The sequence below is a fragment of the Manis javanica genome, chromosome 11 (genome assembly GCF_040802235.1).
Source record: "Manis javanica isolate MJ-LG chromosome 11, MJ_LKY, whole genome shotgun sequence".
Classification (NCBI taxonomy): Eukaryota; Metazoa; Chordata; class Mammalia; order Pholidota; family Manidae; genus Manis; species Manis javanica.
Window position 1 is genome coordinate 81274721 of NC_133166.1, and position 23830 is coordinate 81298550.

The window sequence follows — 23830 nt, forward strand, 5'->3', positions numbered from 1 at the left end:
ATTCTTTCACATTATGAAGATTCTTTTCAATTATCAGAGCATACATAGGAATTATGGTAACAGATATTTCCTAACCAGGCAGCTTGTATTTTATTATGCTACTTACAGAGTAGTTTCAAGTATCTAAATATGTCACTAGTGACATTATCTTTGAATTTATGGGACCAGTTATTGCAAAAAGATTATTCTTTAGGTGGAAAGTAAAGGTAATTTAGTATTTGTTCTAACACTGATTTTGAGATTGACCTATAAAATAAACCTATTTTTTCTCCTGCATATTCTTACAAGTGATGTATCCTCAATATGCATTATTTGGATGAAAACTCTGTCAGTGGAAAGTCTCTTCACCTAGTGTAGCTCATTAGTTTCTTAGAGTAACTTTGCATCTCAAGGAATCTTGAATCTAAAAGGAAGCTAAGAAACACCTAGTGCAGTTCCCCACCCCTATCCCTGTCTCTCTCTCTCTCTCATACACACACAAACACACACACACACACTTTAAAGCTAAGAAACCAAGGTCTATTTAGGTCATACCCTTTGAGTAAGGTAGCACAAGGGGTCATCAACAATCTATGTCTTCTGCTTTATGTTTAGCTTTTCTTTTATGTGATTTTAAGGGGAACTATTCATAATTAAAAGGTCCGCAATAGTTTGCCTACTCCAAAGTAAGTACCTGTGGGTCTGTCATAATTTGAAGTTATCACAACTATCAATCATTTATTTTAAAATATTTTCCCGTAAAAAAAAACCCTAAAACAAAATTGTGGTGCTTAGAAGACATGACAATATCCGTGAAGAAGATATGATTATATTATAATAGTAGTTTTTCCATTTTTTTCCTAGAAGAAAGGAAAGAAAGCATGGGAAAGATTCAGAGCCCCAGCAAGAATAGTACTTTAGATACACTCCATGCTTCAGGGCACAGTGGACAGCTGGTGGGCAACCAGAGGGCAGCATGGGCACACTGGACCCCTGGCCACAGGCAGACACAAATGTCACCCTGTTCCCTACCTTACCACAAAAACCTGAAAATGTAGATTTGGATTATGTAGAGTAGTAGTTGGCAAGAAATGAGTTCCATAGTGATTAAGGGAATTAAACATTTACTAAAAAGCTAAAAAAATTACAACAAAAAATAAGGAAAGAAAAAAGAAACTGAAACTCTGAAGTTAGCAAGTTGGAAACCAAAAATACATACAATGTATCTTTTGTAATAGAATCTAATATGGCCTTTCACCACCTACCTCTTCCCCACTCTCAGCTGAATTTAGAAAATGGTATTTTACAAGTTTGAGTGAAGGGAAGCAGCTTAAACACATCACGAGAATTTATAAAACATTGCTGTATTGAACAAAACTGTTTTAAGTGTGGTGTTGATCTGTGATGTGCTGCTGAACCATAATATCCCATCGCTTTAAAAGATTGATGGTTTTTTCCTCTATTTTAGGCTGTTCTGTCAATCTCCAAAAGACCTTCTGTAATAAACTATTAAAGAAACATCTAGAGGATTCAGTATGGTTAGTCTTCCCAGAATAACCAAAATGAGTCATGTTCTCTTATATTGATAGATGTTTACTCATGGATTCACCAAAAGAATGCCTTCATTCTTTTGATAGAGAAAGTAACACTGCACCTAAATATGTGGGATCCAGGGTTAAGCTGTTGCGGTCATAGCTGTCTCTTACCTTCTCTGTGCTCATGTTTTAATGATATCGACCTCATTGGTCTTTTAACTCAACAGATAATTTGTGGAAGCCAATTATGAACTCTATGCTAGGTAGTTTGTAGGCACTGAGGAGATGTAGAAGAAACAGACAAAACCTCCTGCTCACAAGGAACCTACTTTTTGATGGAGGGAGACAGACAATAAACACAAAAAAATCAGTAAACTGAATAGTTTGTTTGAAGGTAAAAAATGCCATGGAGAAAAATAAACAGTATAAAGGGGATGAGAGTCCTAGATGAACGGAAGGATATGATTTTGAATAAGGTGGTCACAGTAGGTCTCACAGAAAAGACTTGAAGGAGGTGATGTTGGGAGCCATGCAGATACATTGGGAGCATATTGTAGGCAGAGGGAACAGCTAGCAGAAAGGCTTTGACGTGGGGGTGTGCCTGGTGGCCTTGAAAAAAAAGAAAGGAGACCCATGTACCTGGAATTGCTGTAGTGTAAGAGCTGGTGAGTAGGGGGAGATGAGTTACTGAGACAGAGGATAGGGGGTCAGTTGAGCAGGACCTTGTAGACCATTATAAGGACTTTGACTTTTGCCCAGAGTGGAATGGTATTTGCATAGCAGTAGAAGGTTTTGAGCAGAGTGATATGATCTCCTTTTTAAAAGGATGGCAATGGCTCTTGTGTTGAAAATAGCCATTACAGGGACAAGTATGGAAGCAGAGACCAGAGACTAAGTCATTGTTGTAATAAGAGAGAGAATAGTGGCTGGGACCAAGGTGGTAGCAAAGAAGTGGTTAAAAGATATTGAGTTAAATACATTTTAAAAAGTAGAGTCAATAGCATTTGCAGATGATTGGACATGGAGTGTGAAAGAGGAATCAGGGATTTTGGCTTAAGCACATGGAAATAAGGAATTGCCACTAAGTAAGAAAGGGAAGATTGTGGATAGAGCAGGTTTTAGGGAGTCCAGTTTTAACATATTAAATTTGAGATGCCCTTTAGATACCCAAGTGGAGATGCTGAGTTGTCAAAAGCATATGTAAGTCTCGAATAGAGGAGATAGGTCCACACTAGAGATGCACTATGGGAGTTGCAGGATATAATGGAGTTCAAAGCAGTGAGGTTGGGTAGTATCACAAAGAGTTTGGGATCTAGATTCAAACTACTTGGTAGCACCACTTATTAGCTGAGTAATTTTGGAAAAGCTGCTTAGCTTCTCTGTGACTCAGTCTCTCTAGCTGTAAGATGAGAAGAGTAATGGTAACTACTTCACAGGGTTAAATTCAAATAAAAAACACTCATATCTGTCAGGCAGAACATGGCATAAACTCAATAAATGTTAGCATGGTAATTTTTTAGTACAACCATTCTGTATACTTGCAGGACATAACAAATGCTTGCATTGACTCATATTGTTATTCTTGCCACGATATAGTATTTTCAGTTTGTGATTGTTAAATGGTACTAGAAGTTCCACTGGGTTGGTTTTGCTTCTAGAATTAAACTGACCTGGATTTTTTATATTGTCTGAGCCTCAGATGTTGATGTATGAAGCTGGTATATATTTTAATACCTGTTACTTGTTCAGAAAACAATCCTATGAGTTTCTTCAGTGCTGTTCTCCTTTGCTTTTCTCAGTGCTCAGCAGAGGAGCAGTCAGGTTCACAAGAAAAACACAATTGGAAATCAGGTAGGAATTGTTTAAAAGAATCACTGCCTGCATGCCCCAAAGAATATGAACTCAATTGCTTGATTGACTTTTTCTAATGCAGATTAAAATCATGTGCAGATTTTGCTGGAAATGCTGCTTTTGTTTTGTTTTTGTTTTGCTTTTAAATTGTTTGTAGTGTGAATTGCTTTTTTTTCATATTTTATGCAGTTAACCCTGTTGATTTATTTTGAATAACTTTTCTGCTATTTGCTCTGCTTTTCAAATCTGGCTCCTTGTGTCTGCTTGCTTACATTACCCTTAAATTGATTTAACATAGACTCTGTGAGTTCAAGGTTAAAATATGGTGAGTAGTTGCATGAGCTTTCTGGTGCTGCTGACTAGTTCACACATTTGCACAGCTTAGTTAACAGTGAAGGGACAGCTCATAAAGAAGGCAGTTGTTGGATTTAATCGCTGCCACACTAAATTCCTGTTGGTTAATGAAGATGTTAATTCTTAAGAAGATCTGATCTTTGAGTTTTTGTGTTTTGAGCTGACCAGCTGTCTTTGACTAATAGCGCTCTGCAGAGATTGCATTAACTCTGACAGTTTGCTGTTTCTTTTATGTTTTATGTGATAATGAATATTTGCATTGTTATTTCTTTTCAAGTCAAAACAATGATGACTTTACAGTTTTTTTTAAATTCAGAGGTACAATTATTGAACAAATTGAAACCTCTGCTCTAGAATTTTTCCATTGTTTTGAAAGGAGAAGAGGTAATAACAGACTTTATTTTAAAAACTTTTTTCTGAACTAAAGCATATAATTCTTTGCTATTTCAGGGAACCAATCTTCCGCCTTCAAGGCAAATTGTACGAGCTAAGTTCTGTAAGCTTTACTGTTGCTTTTTCATTTAGCTTCCCAAGGGCACAGTTTGTCTTTAACTGATTAACTCAACTAGCGCTTGCTACTAATTTTTTTAAACTTAGGTTGTCTTGTCCATAACATCCTATCATTGAAATAAAAATCCTCTTAAGAGGGTTCATCCCTTCACTGCTAATAACTTGCTGTGATTGAAAGGTATGAACTAGTAAACTCTAAATGCTGTAATAATAAATCCTTAACACCGTGGGTGCTTTGAATTTCTCTAATTTTAATGGGTCTTAAAATCATTAAAATCATTAATGATCTTCACCTCTATCCTTTTACGCTATGTTGTTATAAGGTGTAAGCCTTTCTCTTCCCCTTGATTGACATTTCCAATAAATGTAGGTGACACTTCCAAAAGGTGGGTGAATATTAAACATCCAATTTTGATATATTTGCTGATAAACCTACGTGATTTCAGTTATTTGTGTTTTTTTAAGTAATAAAACAAAAAACAAAATTATATTGATTGACATTTAATATGGCTTTAAAAGACTTGAATCTTTTAAAACCAATTTTTGTATCTTTATTTTATGGGCCTGTAGATTCTGTCAAATTGCTAGAATAGGCATTTTTAAAAAAACAATTACACTACCATGGCTAAAACTGCATTAAAATCTTAATTCCAACTATGCATAAGTTGAACACAGGCCGTTATTTGCCTCATGGTATTATGGAAGAAACAAACTTTGGAACTAGATGTTTCTGGGTTCAGATTTTGTTCTGTCACTTAGTAGCCATGTGGCCTTGGACAAATTGATCATGAGTTTGCTCAATTGTGTGATGGGAAGAATAGAAAATATCTCTACAGGATGACTGTGATAACCAGAAATAACATACATAATGATGTTTGCAGCTGGGTACTGGGTATGTGCCCTGTAAAGAGTAGAAACCTTGTTCCTAACAGGTAGGTACTGCTTCTTGAAACTTGTGGGGGAAAACAATGTAAGAATATTATAAAAGTCATAGAATGATACCAGCGAAGTACTTGGGGAAACTAGAAACTATGGCAAATTATTCTGAAGATTGTAATGCCCAGATGAAGGCTGGGTGTGGTGTAAAGGATTTATCCATAAAACTTTCCTCACTGTCTGAACCTGTAGCTCGTAGAGGTTTATGCTTACTGGAAAAGCAATAGCATAGTGGCATGGCATGCATACTTCTGATCAGATCTGAGAGGAAACCCAGAACAGTTTTCAATTATATTAACTTCCAAATGCTAAAGTCATGCTAATTGTGCTTCTGTGACTTTATTTTCTCCCAGTACTTCAAAGCTCACACATTATGCAAGTTTTATAACTCAAGATAATAGAATTGGGTGAGCATTATAATACAATACAGATCTCTTATTCAAAATCCTTGGGGGAGATGGTCAGAACTTTTCGAATTTTAGAAAAAAAGTACATTGCATATATCATTTATTTCCCAATATTCCTGTGGGGTCAGAGGCAGCACCCTATAATTCAACATGTGATATTTCTACAGTGAAACAAATGAATAGTCACAGTAAATAGATTAAACAAAAGATATAAATATTTTCATATCAGGTCAGGTTTTGCTGCCAAATTTGTTTAAAAAAAAATCCAAAAGCCTTTCACTTTGCAAGTAAGGGGTTATGAACCTGAATATCTTATTTTCGAGAATCAAATCCAGTCATTAAATGCAATACTGTGTATTTTAAAGAATCCTTAGTTGTTTTGTCCTGCTTAGTAGAAGTGAACCATAATGACTTGAAACCATTTTCTTTACAAATCTGAGTATCTGAAGTTGATTTGGGTTTGTATGAAAACAGTTTTGCCTCTTAAGAAACTCAAAGCCACGGAGCCTGAGAGTCCCTCCTGATAACTGAGACCAGCTTTTACGGTTGGTGCTCTCCTAGCTGGCCTTGCACTAGCCTAACAAGTTGGTCACCCAATCTGATATCCTCATAGGGATCCTGGTTGTTAAGAGATTGCTGTGCAGAATCCTTTCTAAATATTTCAGAAGGCTTTAAAGAAAGCAAAACTCCTCTTTAAAGTCTAAGTCCCATTCATTTTTGTCTGCCTAGAAATTTGTACGCTTAGAAGTTCCGCAAGTTGATATCAACAAATGTACAAAAAAACGTGAGCACACAATTAGTCTAAAGCTGCCCTGCTTCAAAATATAAACTTCACTCATCCCTTCGCTCGTCAAATATGTTTCAAAACCTTTGTGTGCCAAAAACTGTGGTAGTTGTTTAGAACGAAGTGATGAATAAATCATAGGTCCTGCCTTCAGAGAGCTCACAGCTCAGTGGAGATGATGGTAAGTAAGCAAATTGAAGTCTGCCTCCTTTGTCCAGGCTAGCTCCTTCTGATCCTTCTGATCCTTCAGGTCGCACTGAAATGTCACTTTTGTAAGAGACTGGCTCTGACCATTAAATGTAAAGCCATCTTCCCTCCCCAAAGTGCTGCTACTATCTATTGCCTTGTTATCTTGTTTATTCTTCTTTCCTCACTAGGACCTAAGCCATTAAAGCTATGTTTTATGGTGCTGAAAACAGTGGAAAATCATTATAAAGTTTTAATCACAGTTATAACATTTAGAAAGATTATTCTGCCTATGATGTGGAGAAAGGTTTTGAAGGGAGGACAAGATTAGAAAAAGGATACTGTTTAGGTGGAGGTTGCAGACAAGAGATTATAGTGATCTGGGCTAGGCTATTTGTGCTGGAATTGAGGAAAAGCTGATGAATTCAGGAGATATTAAATGGGAGGAATTTAAAGGATTTGTGTTGAACTGGATGTTGGAGAGAGGGCTGGAGTTGTCAGCAGTGCTGTTCAGATACTTGATTCAGGCATAGGTGAGATGGTGGTGTTCTTCATGGAAAGAGAAATATAATGAACTCAGACTTGGATACATTCAGGAAGGGTAGATAAGTTGAGTATCAGTTACTATGGAAACTTAGGGTAAAAATGTCCAGTGGGAAACTGGACAAAGTGTCTAAGTTCAGAAGAGACAATTATTTGTTCCAAAGGCAGTAGGGATCCATTGAAAGATTTCCACAGGGAAGAGATATCATCTGATTTTTATGTTGGTAAGATCTGTGTGTCAGCCATATAGGATGATTTGGAGGAGTAAAACTAGAGATATGGAAATCAGCCAAGATATTTTTGAAGTAACTCAGTTAAGAAAATACAAATGTTGGTAAGGGAGGTATGTAGAAGGCACAGATTAAAAGTACACTTAGATGGTAGAAAGAGTTATAAATAATTGTGGAGTGGAGGCAGAGTTACATCATTTTGCTAGGCTGTGGCTAAGGGGAGCCACTGAGAAAGGAAGGGCAGATGGAGGAGGAGCAGATTTTGGAGGAGAAGGTTGTAATTTCAGTTTCAGATACAATTTTTGTGCCTATTGGAGCCATCATTGGGGTTTGAGGCTCAAGACTTGTCTAGAATGGAGATATAAGTTTTACCGATGTCAATATATGTACATGGTAGTTGAAACCATGGGAGTAGGTGAGATTGCCTCCACAGGCTGATAGCATAGAAGACAATATGGGATTTTAAGGATAGTAGAGAAAGAAGAGTTGGGACAGCATGATGAAGTGTGAAGGAGACTTAAGAAATGATAAGAGAGGTCTGAAAACTTGGAGAGTAACAGAATGAGAGCCAAGGGAAGGGAACAATGCAAGGAGGGAATGGTCAAACAGTATTAGATGTTTCCAAGAGCTCAAGAAACATTGAGGAAATTGTCAAACAGGTGGACTGGTAGGAGGTCCTGTGCAGCGTTGGGGCCCACCTGAGGTAGTACCAGTCCTCTTGACTTTGTGAATTTCTTTTTTACTCTATAGCTAGAAGGCAGTATAAAGCTGGGTAAGCAGACAATGGCGTAGATATCCTGAGCTTGGGTTTTTCCAGGGAGGAAACATGTTATGTTAAGAGAGCAGATGAATTAAAATTCTGAAGATAAGCAGTTTGCAATAAAAGATTGTATGATTTAGTATGAATGGTTTTGATTGATACTGGTCAGAGCATTAGTTAGTACAGGTTGAATAAGTAACAAACAGTTCCAGAAATCAGTAGCTTCACATAATAACAATTTAATTCACACTGCTGCAATAATTCATTGAAAATCATTGAGACAGAAGCATCCCTACTCTACCTGGTTAGTCATGGACTTAGAAATCCTCTCCATTCTGGTAGCAGATAGGTAAGAGAAAGAAGACTGAGTAACAGAGGTGTTTCAGGACCAGCCTGGATACAGCATACATCTTTCCCATTTCCATCCCACTGACCAGAACTCAGTCATTTGGTCTCACCTAACTGCAAGAGAAACAGGAAAATATAATCTGAGTTTGTTCTTAGGAAGAAGAAAAGGCAAAAGGTGATGTTGATTGAGAATTGAGAGAACATGGGCAAGCCAGGGCACAAGGGTTTCACTGAAATTAGAGAAATGTATACCTGGATTATGGGGAAAAGGTACTAGGTTTGGAGGTTGAAGTCAGTGAGTGGGATGTTGTATCCCAAGTTTAAGAGACAAAAGAATGCCACCTGAAAGTCAGAGATGTTAAATGGGATAAGAATGAATAGGTGCTGGAAGAGGGGATGACAGAGGGTGGCTATAGATATTTATGAACGTTGTTGACTTTGGAAGGTGTAGGTAGCTGAAGAGAAACAGGGATGAAATTTTCTGGGTTTGAATATTTTAAGGCCAGAAGGATAGATGTTCTGATGATCCATTCTTTTAGCTGTAAGAATCTAGACCAGGAAGTCACAACTGACATGCTCTTTGCACCCAACTTCAGTAGTACAACTAGAAAGACTATTGCATCAGGCAGGGAGCAGAGCAGGGGCTTGCAAGGGGGGGGTCCTGGGTATCAGGCTACTGTTAGGGCTGTGTCTCCCACCAGTGTGCTTTCTATTTCTCTAATAGTGAAATCTGGCTTTTCCAAGCCTGCAAATATCCACATAACTGGATTCTCAACCATCTTAAATTGTAGGCTGCAAGCAGAAAAGATTTTTCTTATCAAAACAGTTTCTTCCCTCCCTACTTTCTGAAAGCTAGTTTTAGTAAACACTAGACTCTTTTCATTAGGACCCCCTACAGGTCTCAAAAAGTTGTCAACACACCCCAACATCCTGAAATGTTCCTACCAAGGCCTCTAGTTCTTCAGCCTCTGTAAGTACATAGTTTGAGGCCTAAGGCCAGTGTTCAAAGATGTGAGAGTTTAATCAGCTATTTTACAACTGGTAACAAAGACTGCCAACTTCCTGGGCTTACAAGCAGTGGCTCCTCCTCACAGCCCTCCTTCCTCCACTTAGCTAATTCCACCGTTCAGGGTCTGCCACTCTTAACTCTCACCCTCATCTGACTTCCTGTTACCATTATCTGTATCAGGATTCTTCCAGATGTAAATTTCAGAGACACCTAACTTAAATGACCTTGGGAAAAAGCACATTAATTAGGTTACATGATTGAACATTTCAGAGATAGAGTTAAGTACTATTTAATCCATGGCTCAAAGAGTGTCAAGAAAAACTGGTTTGATGAGCCATGAACTGGATGAACGAACTCCTTTCATATTTTGGTTCTGCTTTGCTGTTAGCCCCATTGGGAGTAGGTGAGATTGCCTCCACAGGCTGATAGCATAGAAGGATCGCAGTATGACTGCATAAGCCCTCAGGAGATTTCCTTCCTAGTTTGGATCCAGCAGAAGTAAATGAGTGTTCCAGATTTTCAGGAAAACTTCTGAGATTCATTCTGATTGGACTGGCTTGGATCATGTGCTCATTGCTGTACCAATCACTGTTGCCAGACAATGGAAAGTACTGATTGGCTTAGGTCAGATCACATGGACTGGAAGTAGGAATGGGCTCCTGTTCACCTGAAAGTCCAACCTGTTGTTGAAAGAAGAGAGAACAGAGAACAGATGCTGGAGGACATGCATCAGAGGTGATGCTACAGGAACTTTTTGAGCATTTGTCTTCAGAACAATTTTAACTTGGATAGTAAATTTCTTAGGTATGTTGTCTTCTTAAAGGAATATAAGATAATCAATACCTCATTATTACAATCCTGTGGGTCATTTATTTTATTAACAATTTTTTCCCCCAATCCATTCTCTGATTTTCTCTCCTCTCCACCACCCTCTTTCTTTTAAAAAAAATAATTCTATTGACTATACTAAGTGAAGGTAATGTAGTGCAATGGCTCTTTGGAGGTGGAACTGTGAAGCCACTGTGTGACCAAGAGGAAATTATTTAAAGTTCATGTTCCTCAAGTTTCTAATCTGTAATAAGCTGATAATAGTGACTGCTTCATAAAGTTTTTGTGAATATTAGATAATACAAGTTAGGCACCTAGAATAAACCTGGTTGATAAAGTGCTTGCTATTATTGTTGTTGTTTATATGCTAAGACCTGCTCTGCAATCCAGCTGAACCTGAGAGGGGTGGATGGGAGATGCAAGAAAAATACAGGGATAGATACAAGAAAAACACAAAAACTAAAGTCGGGGTCAGTAGGTCTACTGACCACTGGTGGAGGAAGAGTGATGCAGTTTTATTTCTGAGCACAGCTTATATACACAGGCTCACAATGATGCCACTTACAGCGATCTCATATTCGGTGTTGTCACTTCCGGTGACCAGATTTGGTGATCTCACGTCCAGCCATCCACACTTATATATTTGTATTAGTGTTAGTCTTCAAGAAAAAAAGCATTAAAGCAATTGCTTTTATTTTCTAATTGAGCCTTTTCCCCCCTTAGAAGTGAGAAGAATTGAATAATTTTTTGTTCCATCTCTCTATTGATCTTCAAGGTGACCAATTTTAATGAATGCTCTATCAATGCTAAACTGATACCTGTGATTTTTTAAAAGAAATACCTGAATAATTAAAAAATAAAAATTTGTGGCAAAGTATAATATATACATTTCATAATGCATAATTCATGTCTATATTCATTATAATCATATAGATGTCCCTTATGAGTAAAGAAATATGTGTAATTTTTATTAGATGTGTTGGATTGCAAAGTTATGCAATTCAAGTTGGTATTTGTCATGCCAATCCATGCATGCATCACAACAGTTGTAGTATTTTCTTTACATGTAATGTAAGATCTATTGTTATTAGTTGTCTTTCTTTCCTGTTAGGATAATATAAATTGCTTGTCGCCATTTAGCCTGACATTTAAATCTTTAAGTTTATAAACTAATACTGAGACTGTATTTTCCTTGATGTACAGTTTCCTAGAGCTACTGTAGCAGAGTACTACAGACTGGGTGGCTTTAAACAGTGGGGTGCCAAAACACAATCTGTTTGCCTTACAGTTCTGGAACTGCACCTCTGAAATCATGGTGTCTTTGGGTTCATCCTCCCTGTCAAGGCTCTAGGGAATAATCTCTTAGCTTTTGGTGGTTCCTGGCATTCCTTGACTTGTGACAACCTGACTCTGATCTCTACCTCTTTTTCACGTGGTTTCTTCCTTCTATGGATATCTGCCTCTGTGTCCTCTCCTCCTTACAAGGATACCAGTTATTGTATTTAGAGCCTACTCTAATCAGGTATGACCTCACCTCAACAAATGACATCTACAAAGATGCTATTTCCAAATAAAGTCACAGTCTGAGGTTCCAGGTGGACATGAATTTTGGGAAACACTTTTCAACACATTATACTTTAGCCACTTGTAGAATTTTCTTTTCTTCTTTCTTAGTCTTTTTAAAATGGTTCATTATAATAAGACTATCAAGAAGTTAGCTATACAATATACTGATGCACTTTGTTTATAAGCTAAGACTTTATAAATTGGACCATTGAAGCTTTAAAAAGTATTTTCTTTATTCCATTTTGAGAAAATACTAATACCTTATGTTATTGAGATGAAGCAATGCTATCCCATTCTTCTGCATGATGCCTTTAAAATAATACTTTGATTAATTTTGGGGGGGAGGGGTTGGGTATTGCTTCCTGAGAATTTATCTATTTTCTTTAAAACTTTGTATCTTACAACTGGCTTATCATGGGGGAAAATTAGACATTTAACACTTCTTTTTTTTGTTTGTTTTTTTGGGTGGAGCATCTAAGAAATATTTTTTTATTAAGGTATTATTGATATACACTCTTCTGAAGGTTTCACATGAAAAAACAATATGGTTATTACATTCACCCATATTATTGTGTCCCCCACATACCCCACTGCAGTCACTGCCCATCAGTGCAGTAGGATACCACAGAGTCACTATTTGCTTTTTCTGTGTTACACTGTCTTCCCCATGATCCTCCCCATACCATGCGTGCCAATCATAATACCCCTCAATCCTCTTCTCCCTCCCTGCCACCTGCTCTCTCCCGCCCCTCCCCATTAGTAACTGCTAGTCCCTTCTTGGACCCTGTTAGTCTGTGGCTGTTTTGTTCTTTCAGTTTTGCTTTGTTGTTATACTCCACAAATGAGGGAAATCATTTGGTACTTGTCTTTCTCTACTTGACTTATTTCACTGAGCATAATATCCTCCAGCTACATCCATGTTCTTGCAAATGGTAGGATTTGTTTCTTAGGGCTGAATAGTATTCCACTGTGTATATGTACCACATCTTCTTTATCCATTCACCTACTGATGAACACTTAGATTGCTTCCGTATCTTGGCTATTGTAAATAGCGCTGTGACAAACATACGGGTGCATATGTCTTTTTGAATATGAGAAATTATATGTTTTGGGTAAATTCCTAGGTGTGGAATTCCTGGGTCAAATGGTATTTCTATTTTGAGTTTTTTGAGGAACCTCCATACTGCTTTCCACAATGGTTGAACTAGCTTACATTCCCACCAGCAGTGTAGGAGCATTCACCTTTCTCCTCATCCTTGCCAGCATTTGTTGTTCCTAATCTTTTGGATGTTGGCCATCCTAACTGGTGTGAGGTGATATCTCATTGTGGTTTTTATTTGCATATCCCTGATAATTAGTGATGTGGAACATTTTTTCATGTGCCTGTTGGCCATCTTAATTTTTTCTTTGGAGAATTGTCTGTTCATATCCTCTGCCCATTTTTTAATTGGGTTATTTGCTTTTTGGGTGTTGAGGTGTGTGAGTTCTTTATATATTTTGGATGCAGATATGTCATTTACAAATATATTCTCCCATAGTGTAGGATACCTTTTTGTTTAACTGATGGTGTCCTTTACTGTACAGAAACTTTTTAGTTTGATGTAGTCCCATGTGTTCATTTTTGCTTTTGTTTCCCTTGCTCGAGGAGATGCATTCAGGAAAAAGTTGCTCATGTTTGTATTCAGGAGGTTTTTGCCTATGTTGTCTTCTAAGAGTTTTATGATTTCATGACTTACCTTTAGATCTTTGATCCACTTTGAGTTAGCTTTTGTGTATGGGATAGACAATAATCCAGTTTGGTTCTCTTGCATGTAGCTGTCCAGTTTTGCCAATACCAGTTGTTGAAGAGGCTGTCTCTTCCCCATTGTATGTCCATGGCTCCTTTATCATATATTAATTGGCCATATATGCTTAGGTATATATCTGGGCTCTCTAGTCTGTTCCATTGTTCTATGGATTTGTTCTTGTGCAAGTACCAAATTGTCTTATTACTGTGGCTTTGTATTAGGGCTTGAAATCTGGAAGTGTAACCCCCCCAGCTTTATTCTTCCTTCCGGGTCTTTTGTGGTTCCATATGAATTTTAGAACTATTTGCTCTATTTAGTTGAAGAGTGCTGTTGGTATTTTGATAGGGATTGCATTGAATCTGTAGATTGCTTTAGGCATGATGGCCATTTTGACAATATTAATTCTTTCTACCCAAGAGCCTGGGATGAATTTCCATTTATTAGTGTCCTCTTTAGTTTGTCTTAAGAGTGTCTTGTAGTTTTCAGGGTATAGGTCTTTCACTTCTTTGGTTAGGTTTATTCCTAGCTATTTTATTCTTTTTGATGCAATTGTGAATGGAATCGTTTTCCTGATATCTCTTTCTGCTAGAACATCATAAGTGTATAGGAATGCAACAGATTTCTGTGTATTAATTTTGTATCCTGCAACTTTGCTGAATTCAGTAGTTTTGGAGTGAATTTTTAGGATTTTTTTATGTACAATATCATGTCATCTAAAAACAGTGACAGTTTAACTTCTTTACCAGTCTGGATGCCTTTTATTTCTTTGTGTTTTCTGATTGCTGTGGTGAGGACCTACAGAACTATGTTGAATAAAAGTGGAGAGAGTGGGCATCCTTGTCTTGTTTCCAATCTTAAAGGAAAGGCTTTCAGCTTCTCACTGTTAAGTATGATGTTGGCTGTGGGTTTGTCATATATGGCCTTTATTATGTTGAGGTACTTGCCCTCTATACCCATTTTGTTGAGAGTTTTTATCATGAATGAATGTTGCATTTTGTCAAATGCTTTTTTGGCATCTATGGAGATGATCATGTGGTTTTTGTCCTTTTCTTGATGTGGTGGATGATGTTGATGAATTTTCGAATGTTGTGCCATCCTTGCATCTCTGGGATGAATCTCACTTGATCATGATGGATAATATTTTTCACGTATTTTGAATTTGGTTTGCTAATATGTTGTTGATGATATTTGCATCTATGTTCATCAGGGATATTGGTCTGTAATTTTCTATTTTTTGTGGTTTCTTTGCTTGGTTTGGCATTATGGTGATGCTGGCCTCATAGAATGAGTTTGGATGTATTCTGTCCTCTTCTACTTTTTGGAACACTTTAAGGAGAATGATTATTGGGTCTTCACTAAATGTTTGATAAAATACAGCAGTGAAGCCATCTTGTCTGGGAGTTTTGTTTTTAGGTAGTTTTTTGATTGCCAATTCAATTTCATTTTTTTTTTTTGAGAGGGTATCTCTCATATTTATTGATCAAATGGTTGTTAACAACAATAAAATTCTGTATAGGGGAGTCAATGCTCAATGCACAATCATTAATCCATCTCAAGCCTAATTCTCGTCAGTCTCCAATCTTCTGAAGCATAATGAACAAGTTCTTACATGGTGAACAAATTCTTACATAGTGAATAAGTTCTTACATGGTGAACAGTACAAGGGCAGTCATCACAGAAACTTTCGGTTTTGATCACACATTATGAACTGTAAACAATCAGGTCAAATATGAATATGTTTGAGTTTTATACTTGATTTATATGTGGATCCCACATTTCTCCCTTTATTATTATTATTATTTTTTAAATAAAATGCTGAAGTGGTAGGTAGATGCAAGATAAAGGTAGAAAACATAGTTTAGTGTTGTAAGAGAGCAATTGTGGATGATCAGCTGTGTGCCTGTAGACTATGTGTTAATCAGAGCTAGACAAGGGCGTTAAGACATCCACAGATGCAGAAGATTTCTCTCAAAACAGGGAGTGTGAGGTTCTAAGCTTCACCACTGTTGATCCCCAATTTCTCACCTGATGGCCCCCCTGCAACTGTGCCTGTCTTAGGTTGTTCCCCCCTTGAGGAATCTTACCCATCTCTGGCTAACCAGTCATCTTCCGGGGCCATACAGGGAAATGTAAAGTTGGTAAGTGAGAGAGAAGCCATATTGTTTGAAAAGGTTAGCTTTTTACTTCTTTGCAGATTTATGCCCTGTGGCTTCTATGCCCAATATTTGTCTTGAGGTATCTTTACCACTTGGAGGAATTATGATACTCAGTAAATTCGATATGAGGCATGAATTCTATTTAACGGTTGTAATTAGGAAGGAAGAAGAAAAGCTATAGAGGTAGCAAATGGAAGAAAACATGGGAGGATTGATTATTTCTTTGACATGTCTTCTTGTAGAGTAACCTAAACATGTATAGGTTTTAAACTGCTAACTAAATTACACACACATATTAACATAATAGGAATACAGTTACATAAACAAAGCAGAACTATAATTACCAGCCATCTCCAGTGAAGCCAAGAAAACCAGTTAGGCACCCTAGGCATTTGTGAAAATTTGTTTATGATATGATGGATATTGTCCAACTGTACTTGAACAGTCTGAGAGAAATCAGACAAATTAAAGCAACCCATTCCTGGGAACTGTTCACATCCCATATGTTCTTTTAACCATAGATAGTCTGTAGTTGTAAGATTTTGGAGCGCTACAACTTGCACTTCTAATTCTTGGTTGAGTTCCAACAGTATAGATCCACTCAAATTTGTTGTTTTACTGTATGCATAGGCCAGCTTAGATATCTCCTTCTTCATTCCAATGGTAAGTCCAGGAAATGGTGGGATGGATGCAGCTACAACTGCAGCATCGCCTGGATCTTTGTGGAGGTTTTTTAATGATCATCTTCTGGTATGAATCTTCCAGAGAATGCTGATGTTGGAAGTTCTTCTTCATATCGTATCTTAGTTCATTTTCTGGGTAGCCAAATTAGGCTTTGATCTTCTGTATAAAAACAAACAGACCCTTTGCCCACACTTTGATATGCCCTTTATACCATTGTGTAGAACTCATTGGAGGTCACCACACAGGAACTGCATTTTTTTTTTTTATTAAGAGAAAGGAATATTATCAGAAAAGTGTACCTCCATAGCCAATCATCTGACACCCTTTATGTGATCAAAATTAAGGATATTTAAAGCATGCATTAATCTTTGATTTAAGATTAGTTTTATCCTATCAAGGAGTAATCCCCCTTTTCTTTCTTTCTTACTTTTTTTTTTTTAAATCTTTAATCTTCACTTACCTGAAGAATACTATGTTTACTAGGCTCTCCCCTATACCAGGTCCCCCCTATAACCACATTACAGTCACTGTCCATCAGCATAGCAAAATGTTGTAGAGTCACTACTTGTCCTCTCTGTGTTATACAGCCCTCCCCTTTCTCCCTCCCCCCCATGCATGCTAATCTTAATACCCCCTTTCTTCTTCCCCCCTTATCCCTCCCTGCCCATTCATCCTCCACAGTCCCTTTCCCTTTGGTACCTGTTAGTCCATTTTGGGTTCTGTAATTCCACTGCTGTTTTGTTCCTTCAGTTTTTCCTTTGTTCTTATACTCCTCAGACGAGTGAAATCATTTGGTATTTCTCTTTCTCCGCTTGGCTTATTTCACTGAGCATAATACTTTCCAGCTCCATCCATGTTGCTGCAAATGGTAGGATTTGCCCTCTTCTTATGGCTGAGTAGTATTCCATTGTGTATATGTACCACATCTTCTTTATCCATTCCTCTACCGATGGACATTTAGGTTGCTTTCAATTCTTGGCTATTGTAAATAGTGCTGTGATAAACATAGGGGTGCATCTGTCTTTCTCAAACTTGATTGCTGCGTTCTTAGGGTAAATTCCTAGGAGTGGAATTCCTGGGTCAAATGGTAAGTCTGTTTTGAGCATTTTGATGAACCTCCATACTGCTTTCCACAATGGCTGAACTAACTTACATTCCCACGAGCAGTATAGGAGGGTTCCCCTTTCTCCACAGTCTCACCAAAATTAGTTGTTGTTTGTCTTTTGAATGGCAGCCATCCTTACTGGTGTGAGGTGATACCTCATTGTAGTTTTCATTAGCATTTCTCTGATAATTAGCGATGTGGAGCATCTTTTCATGTGTCTGTTGGCCATCTGTATTTCTTTTTTAGAGAACTGTCTGTTCAGTTCCTCTGCCCATTTCTTAATTGGGTTATTTGTTTTCTGTTGGTAGAGGCGTGTGAGCTCTTTATATATTCTGGACATCAAGCCTTTATCGGATCTGTCATTTTCAAATATATTCTCCCATACTGTAGGGTTCCTTTTTGTTCTATTGATGGTGTCTTTTGCTGTACAGAAGCTTTTCAGCTTGATATAGTCCCACTTGTTCATTTTTGCTGTTGTTTTCCTTGCCCAGGGAGATATGATCAAGAAGAGGTCACTCATGTTTATGTCTAAGAGGTTTTTGCCTATGTTTTTTTCCAAGAGTTTAATGGTTTCATGACTTACATTCAGGTCTTTGATCCATTTTGAGTTTACTTTTGTATATGGGGTTAGACAATGATCCAGTTTCATTCTCCTACATGTAGCTGTCCAGTTTTGCCAGCACAATCTGTTGAAGAGACTGTCATTTCACCATTGTATGTCCATGGCTCCTTTATCAAATATTAATTGACCATATATGTCTGGGTTCATGTCTGGAGTCTCTAATCTGTTCCACTGGTCTGTGGCTCTGTTCTTGTGCCAGTACCAAATTTCTCTTGATTACTATGGCTTTGTAGTAGAGCTTGAAGTTGGGGAGTGAGATCCCCCCTACTTTATTCTTCTTTTTCAGGATTGCTTTGGCTATTCGGGGTCTTTGGTGTTTCCATATGAATTTTTGAATTATTTGCTCCAGTTCATTGAAGAATGTTGCTGGTAATTTGAGAGGGATTGCATCAAATCTGTATATTGCTTTGGGCAGGATGGCCATTTTGATGATATTAATTCTGCCTACCATGAGCATGGGTTGAGTTTCCATATGTTAGTGTCCCCTTTAATTTCTCTTAAGAGTGACTTGTAGTTTTCAGGGTATAGGTCTTTCACTTCTTTGGTTAGGTTTATTCCTAGGTATTTTATTCTTTTTGATGCAATTGTGAATAGAATGGTTTTCCTGATTTCTCTTTCTATTGGTTCATTGTTAGTGTATAGGAAAGCTACAGATTTCTGTGTGTTAGTTTTGTATCCTGCAACTTTGCTGTATTCCGATATCAGTTCTAGTAGTTTTGGGGTGGAGTCTTTAGGGTTTTTTATGTACAATATCATGTCATCTGCAAATAGTGACAGTTTAACTTCTTCTTTACCAATCTGGATTCCTTGTATTTCTTTGTTTTGTCTGATTGCCATGGCTAGACCTCTAGTACTATGTTAAATAACAGTGGGGAGAGTGGGCATCCCTGTCTGGTTCCCGATCTCAGCGGAAATGCTTTCAGCTTCTCACTGTTCAGTATAATGTTGGCTGTGGGTTTATCATATATGGCCTTTATTATGTTGAGGTACTTGCCCTCTATTCCCATTTTGCTGAGAGTTTTTATCATGAATGGATGTTGAATTTTGTCAAATGATTTTTCAGCATCTATGGAGATGATCATGTGGTTTTTGTCTTTCTTTTTGTTGATGTGGTGGACGATGTTGATGGATTTTCAAATGTTGTTCCATCCTTGCATCCCTGGGATGAATCCCACTTGGTCATGGTGTATTATCCTTTTGATATACTGTTGAATTCTGTTTGCTAATATTTTATTGAGTATTTTTGCATCTACATTCATCAGGGATATTGGTCTGTAATTTTCTTTTTTGGTGGGGTCTTTTCCTGGTTTTGGTATTAGGGTGATGTTGGCTTCATAAAATGAGTTTGGGAGTACTCCCTCCTCTTCTATTTTTTGGAACACTTTAAGGAGAATGGGTATTATGTCTTCTCTGTGTGTCTGATAAAATTCCAAGGTAAATCCATCCGGCCCCTGGGTTTTGTTCTTGGGTAGTTTTTTGATTACCGTTTCAATTTCTTTGCTCATAATTGGTTTGTTTAACTTTTGTGTTTCTTCCTTGGTCAGTCTTGGGAGGTTGTATTTTTCTAGGAATTTGTCCATTTCTTATAGGTTTTCCAGCTTGTTAGCATATAGGTTTTCATAGTAGTCCTTAATAATTCTTTGTATTTCTGTGGAGTCTGTCGTGATTATTCCATTCTCATTTCTGATGCTGTTGATCTGTGTTGATTCTCTTTTTCTCTTAAAAAGTTTGGCTAGAGGCTTATCTATTTTGTTTATTTTCTCAAAGAACCAGCTCTTGGTTTCGTTGATTTTTGCTATTGTCTTATTCTTCTCAATTTTGTTTATTTCTTCTCTGATCTTTATTATGTCCCTCCTTCTGCTGACTTTAGGCCTCATTTGTTCTTCTTTTTCCAGTTTCAATAATTGCGATGTTAGACTGTTCATTTGGGATTGTTCTTCCTTCTTCAAGTGTGCCTGGATCTCTATATACTTTCCTCTTAAGACTGCTTTTGCTGCATCCCACAGAGGTTGGGGCTTTGTGTTGTTGTTGTCATTTGTTTCCATATATTCCTTGATCTCTATTTTGATTTGTTCATTGATCCATTGATTATTTAGAAGCATGTTGTTAAGCCTCCATGTGTTTGTGAGCCTTTTTGTTTTCTTTGTAGAATTTATTTCTAGTTTTATACCTTTGTGGTCTGAAAAATTGGTTGGTAGAATTTCAATATTTTGGAATTCACTGAGGCTCTTTTTGTGAGCTAGTATGTGGTCTATTCTGGAGAATGTTCCATGTGCACTTGAGAAGAATATATATCCTGTTGCTTTTGGATGTAGAGTTCTATAGATGTCTATTAGGTCCATCTGTTCTAGTGTGTTGTTCAGTGCCTGTGTGTCCTTACTTATTTTCTGCCTGGTGGATCTATCCTTTGGGGTGAGTGGTGTGTTGAAGTCTCCTAAAATGAATGCATTGCAGTCTATTTCCCTCTTTAGTTCTGTTAGTATTTGTTTCACATACTCTGGTGCTCCTGTGTTGGGTGCATATATATTTAGAATGGTTATATCCTCTTGGTGGACTGAGCGCTTTATCATTATATAGTGTCCTTCTTTATCTCTTGTTACTTTCTTTGTTTTGAAGTCTATTTTGTCTGATGTTAGTACTGCAACCCCTGCTTTCTTCTCACTGTTGTTTGCCTGAAATATGTTTTTCCATCCCTTGAGTTTTAGTCTGTGCATGTCTTTGGGTTTGAGGTGAGTTTCTTGTAAGCAGCATATAGATGGGTCTTGCTTTTTTATCCATTCTATTACTCTGTGTCTTTTGATTGGTGCATTAAGTCCATTTACATTTAGGGTGACTATTGAGAGATATGTACTTATTGCCATTGCAGACTTTAGATTCGTGATTACCAAAGGTTCAAGGTTAGCCTCTTTCATATCTTACTGCCTAACTTAGCTCGCTTATTGAGCTGTTATATACACTGTCTGGAGATTCTTTTCTTCTCTCCCTTCTTATTCCTCCTCCTCCATTCTTCGTATGTTGCATGTTTTGTTCTGTGCTCTTTTTAGGAGTGCTCCCATCTAGAGCAGTCCCTGTAAGATGCCCTGTGGAGGTGGTTTGTGGGAAGCAAATTCCCTCAGCTTTTGCTTGTCTGGGAATTGTTTAATCCCGCCATCATATTTAAGTTATAGTCGTGCTGGATACAGTATCCTTGGTTCAAGGCCCTTCTGTTTCATTGCATTAAGTATATCATGCCATTCTCTTCTGGCCTGTAGGGTTTCTGTCGAGAAGTCTGATGTTAGCCTGATGGGTTTTCCTTTATAGGTGACCTTTTTCTCTCTAGCTGCCTTTAAAACTCTTTCCTTGTCCTTGATCCTTGCCATTTTAATTATTATGTGTCTTGGTGTTGTCCTCCTTGGATCCTTTCTGTTGGGGGTTCTGTGTATTTCTGTGGTCTGTTCAATTATTTCCTCTCACAGTTTGGGGAAGTTTTCAGCAATTATTTCTTCAAAGACACTTTCTATCCCTTTTCCTCTCTATTCTTCTTCTGGTACTCCTATAATATGGATATTATTCCTTTTTGATTGGTCACATAGTTCTCTTAGTATTGTTTTGTTCCTGGAGATCCTTTTATCTCTCTCTATGTCAGCTTCTATACGTTCCTGTTCTCTGGTTTCTATTCCTTCAATGGCCTCTTGCATCTTATCCATTCTGCTTATAACTCCTTCCAGGGTTTGTTTCACTTCTGTGATCTCCTTTCTGACATCTGTGATCTCCCTCCGGACTTCATCCCATTGCTCTTGCATTTTTCTCTGCATCTCATCCCATTGCTCTTGCATTTTTCTCTGCATCTCTGTCAGCGTGTTTATGATTTTTATTTTGAATTCTTTTTCAGGAAGACTGGTTAGGTCTGTCTCCTTCTCAGGTGTTGTCTCTGTGATCTTTGTCTGCCTGTAGTTTTGCCTTTTCATGGTGATAGAGATAGTTTACAGAGCTGGTAGGAGTGACAGCTGGAAGAGCTTTCCTTCTTGTTGTTTGTAGCCTTCCTATCCTGGGAGAACAGCGACCTCTAGTGGCTTGTGCTTGTCAGCTGTGCACAGACAGGGCTTCTGCTTCCTGCCTGGTTGCTATGGAGTTTATTTCTGCTGTTGCTGTGGGCGTGGCCTGGTTCAGGCTGCTCCTCCAAAATGGTGGAGCCCCGTTGGAGGGGGTGCAGCCAGGAGACTATTTATCTCTGTAAGGGGCCTCTGTGCTCCCTGCTGCCTGGGGGGTTAGGGTGCCCAGAGATCCCCAGATTCCCTGCCTCTGGGCTAAGTGTCCTGTCCTGCCCCTTTAATACTTCCAAAAAGCACTCTCCAAACCAAAACAACTACAGCAACAACAAAAGAAAAAAAAGTTAAATAATTTTTTAAAAAAAGGATTAAACACGCAGTTTTCTTTGTCCTCAGGCACCAGTCTCAGGCACCCGCTCACTGGTCTTGCTGCCCTGTTTCCCTAGTATTGGGGTCCCTGTCCCTTTAAGGCTTCCAAAAAGCACTCGCAAAAATAAAAAAAAAGAAAAAAAAGCCGCTCCCGTTTCTTTGTTCTCTGGTGTCAGCCTCAGGCACCCACTCACCAGTCCTGCCACCCTGTTTCCCTAGTATCCAGTATCCCTAGTATCTGGTCCGGAATCCTGGGGCTGGGTGTTCAGCAGTCCTGGGCTCCCTCCCTGCTGACTCCTCTCCTCCTGCTGGGGGCTGGGGAGAGGCGCTCGGGTCCTGCTGGGCCGGGGCTTGTATCTTACCCCCTTGGGAGGTGCTGGGTTCTCGCAGGTGTGGATGTGGTCTGGATGTTGTCCTGTGTCCTCTGGTCTCTATTTTAGGAAGAGTTGTCTTTTTTATATTTTCATAGATAAATGTGGTTTTGGGAGGAGATTTCTGCTGCCCTACTCACGCCACCATCTTGGCTCCCCTCTCTCAATTTCATTTTTAGTATTTGGTCTGTTTAGATTTTCTGTTTCTTTCTGGGTCAGCCTTGGAAGGCTGTATTTTTCTAGAAAGTTGTCCATTTTTTCTAGGTTATCCAATTTGTTAGCATATAATTTTTCATAGTATTCTCTAATAATTTTTTGTATCTCTGTGGTATCTGTAGTTATTTTTCCTTTCTATTTCTAATTCTGTTTATGTGTGTATACTCTCTTTTTTTTTTATAAGTCTGGTAATGGGATTATCTATTTTTATTTTCTTGAAGAACCAGCTCCTGCTTTCATGGATTCTTTCTATTGTTTTATTCTTCTCAATTTTATTTATTTATCCTCTAATCTTTATTATGTCCCTCCTTCTACTGAATTTGGGCCTCATTTGTTCTTCTTTTTCTAGTTTTGTTAATTGTGAGTTTAGACTGATCATATGGGACTGTTCTTCTTTCTTGAGGCAGGCCTGTATTGCAATATACTTTCCTCTCAGCACGGCCTTTGCTGTGTCCCACAGATTTTTGCGGTGTTGAATTATTGTCATTTATCTCCATATATTGCTTGATCTCTTTTTTTATATGACCATTGATCCATTGGTTATTTAGGAGCATATTGTTAAGCCTTCATGTGTTTGTGGGCTTTTTTGTTTTATTACATAATTTATTTCTAATTTCATGTCTTTGTGGATCTAAGAGGCTGCTTCATACAATTACTTCTTTGATC

The 23830-nt window shown here is 38.0% G+C and overlaps 1 protein-coding gene across 4 annotated transcripts in view; it reads left to right on the forward strand.

Annotated features, from left to right (window-relative positions):
• The window catches only part of DNM3 (dynamin 3), a 546077-nt gene that overhangs the window by 223777 nt on the left and 298470 nt on the right, over positions 1–23830 (forward strand). For 3 of the 4 annotated variants that reach the window (XM_073216760.1, XM_073216763.1, XM_073216762.1), the window contains exons 13-14: positions 3314–3365; positions 4170–4199. In XM_073216760.1, coding sequence (XP_073072861.1) covers positions 3314–3365; positions 4170–4199 — 82 coding nt within the window. The remainder of the gene's footprint in view (positions 1–3313; positions 3366–4169; positions 4200–23830) is intronic. The other variant, XM_073216761.1, reaches the window with a different exon arrangement.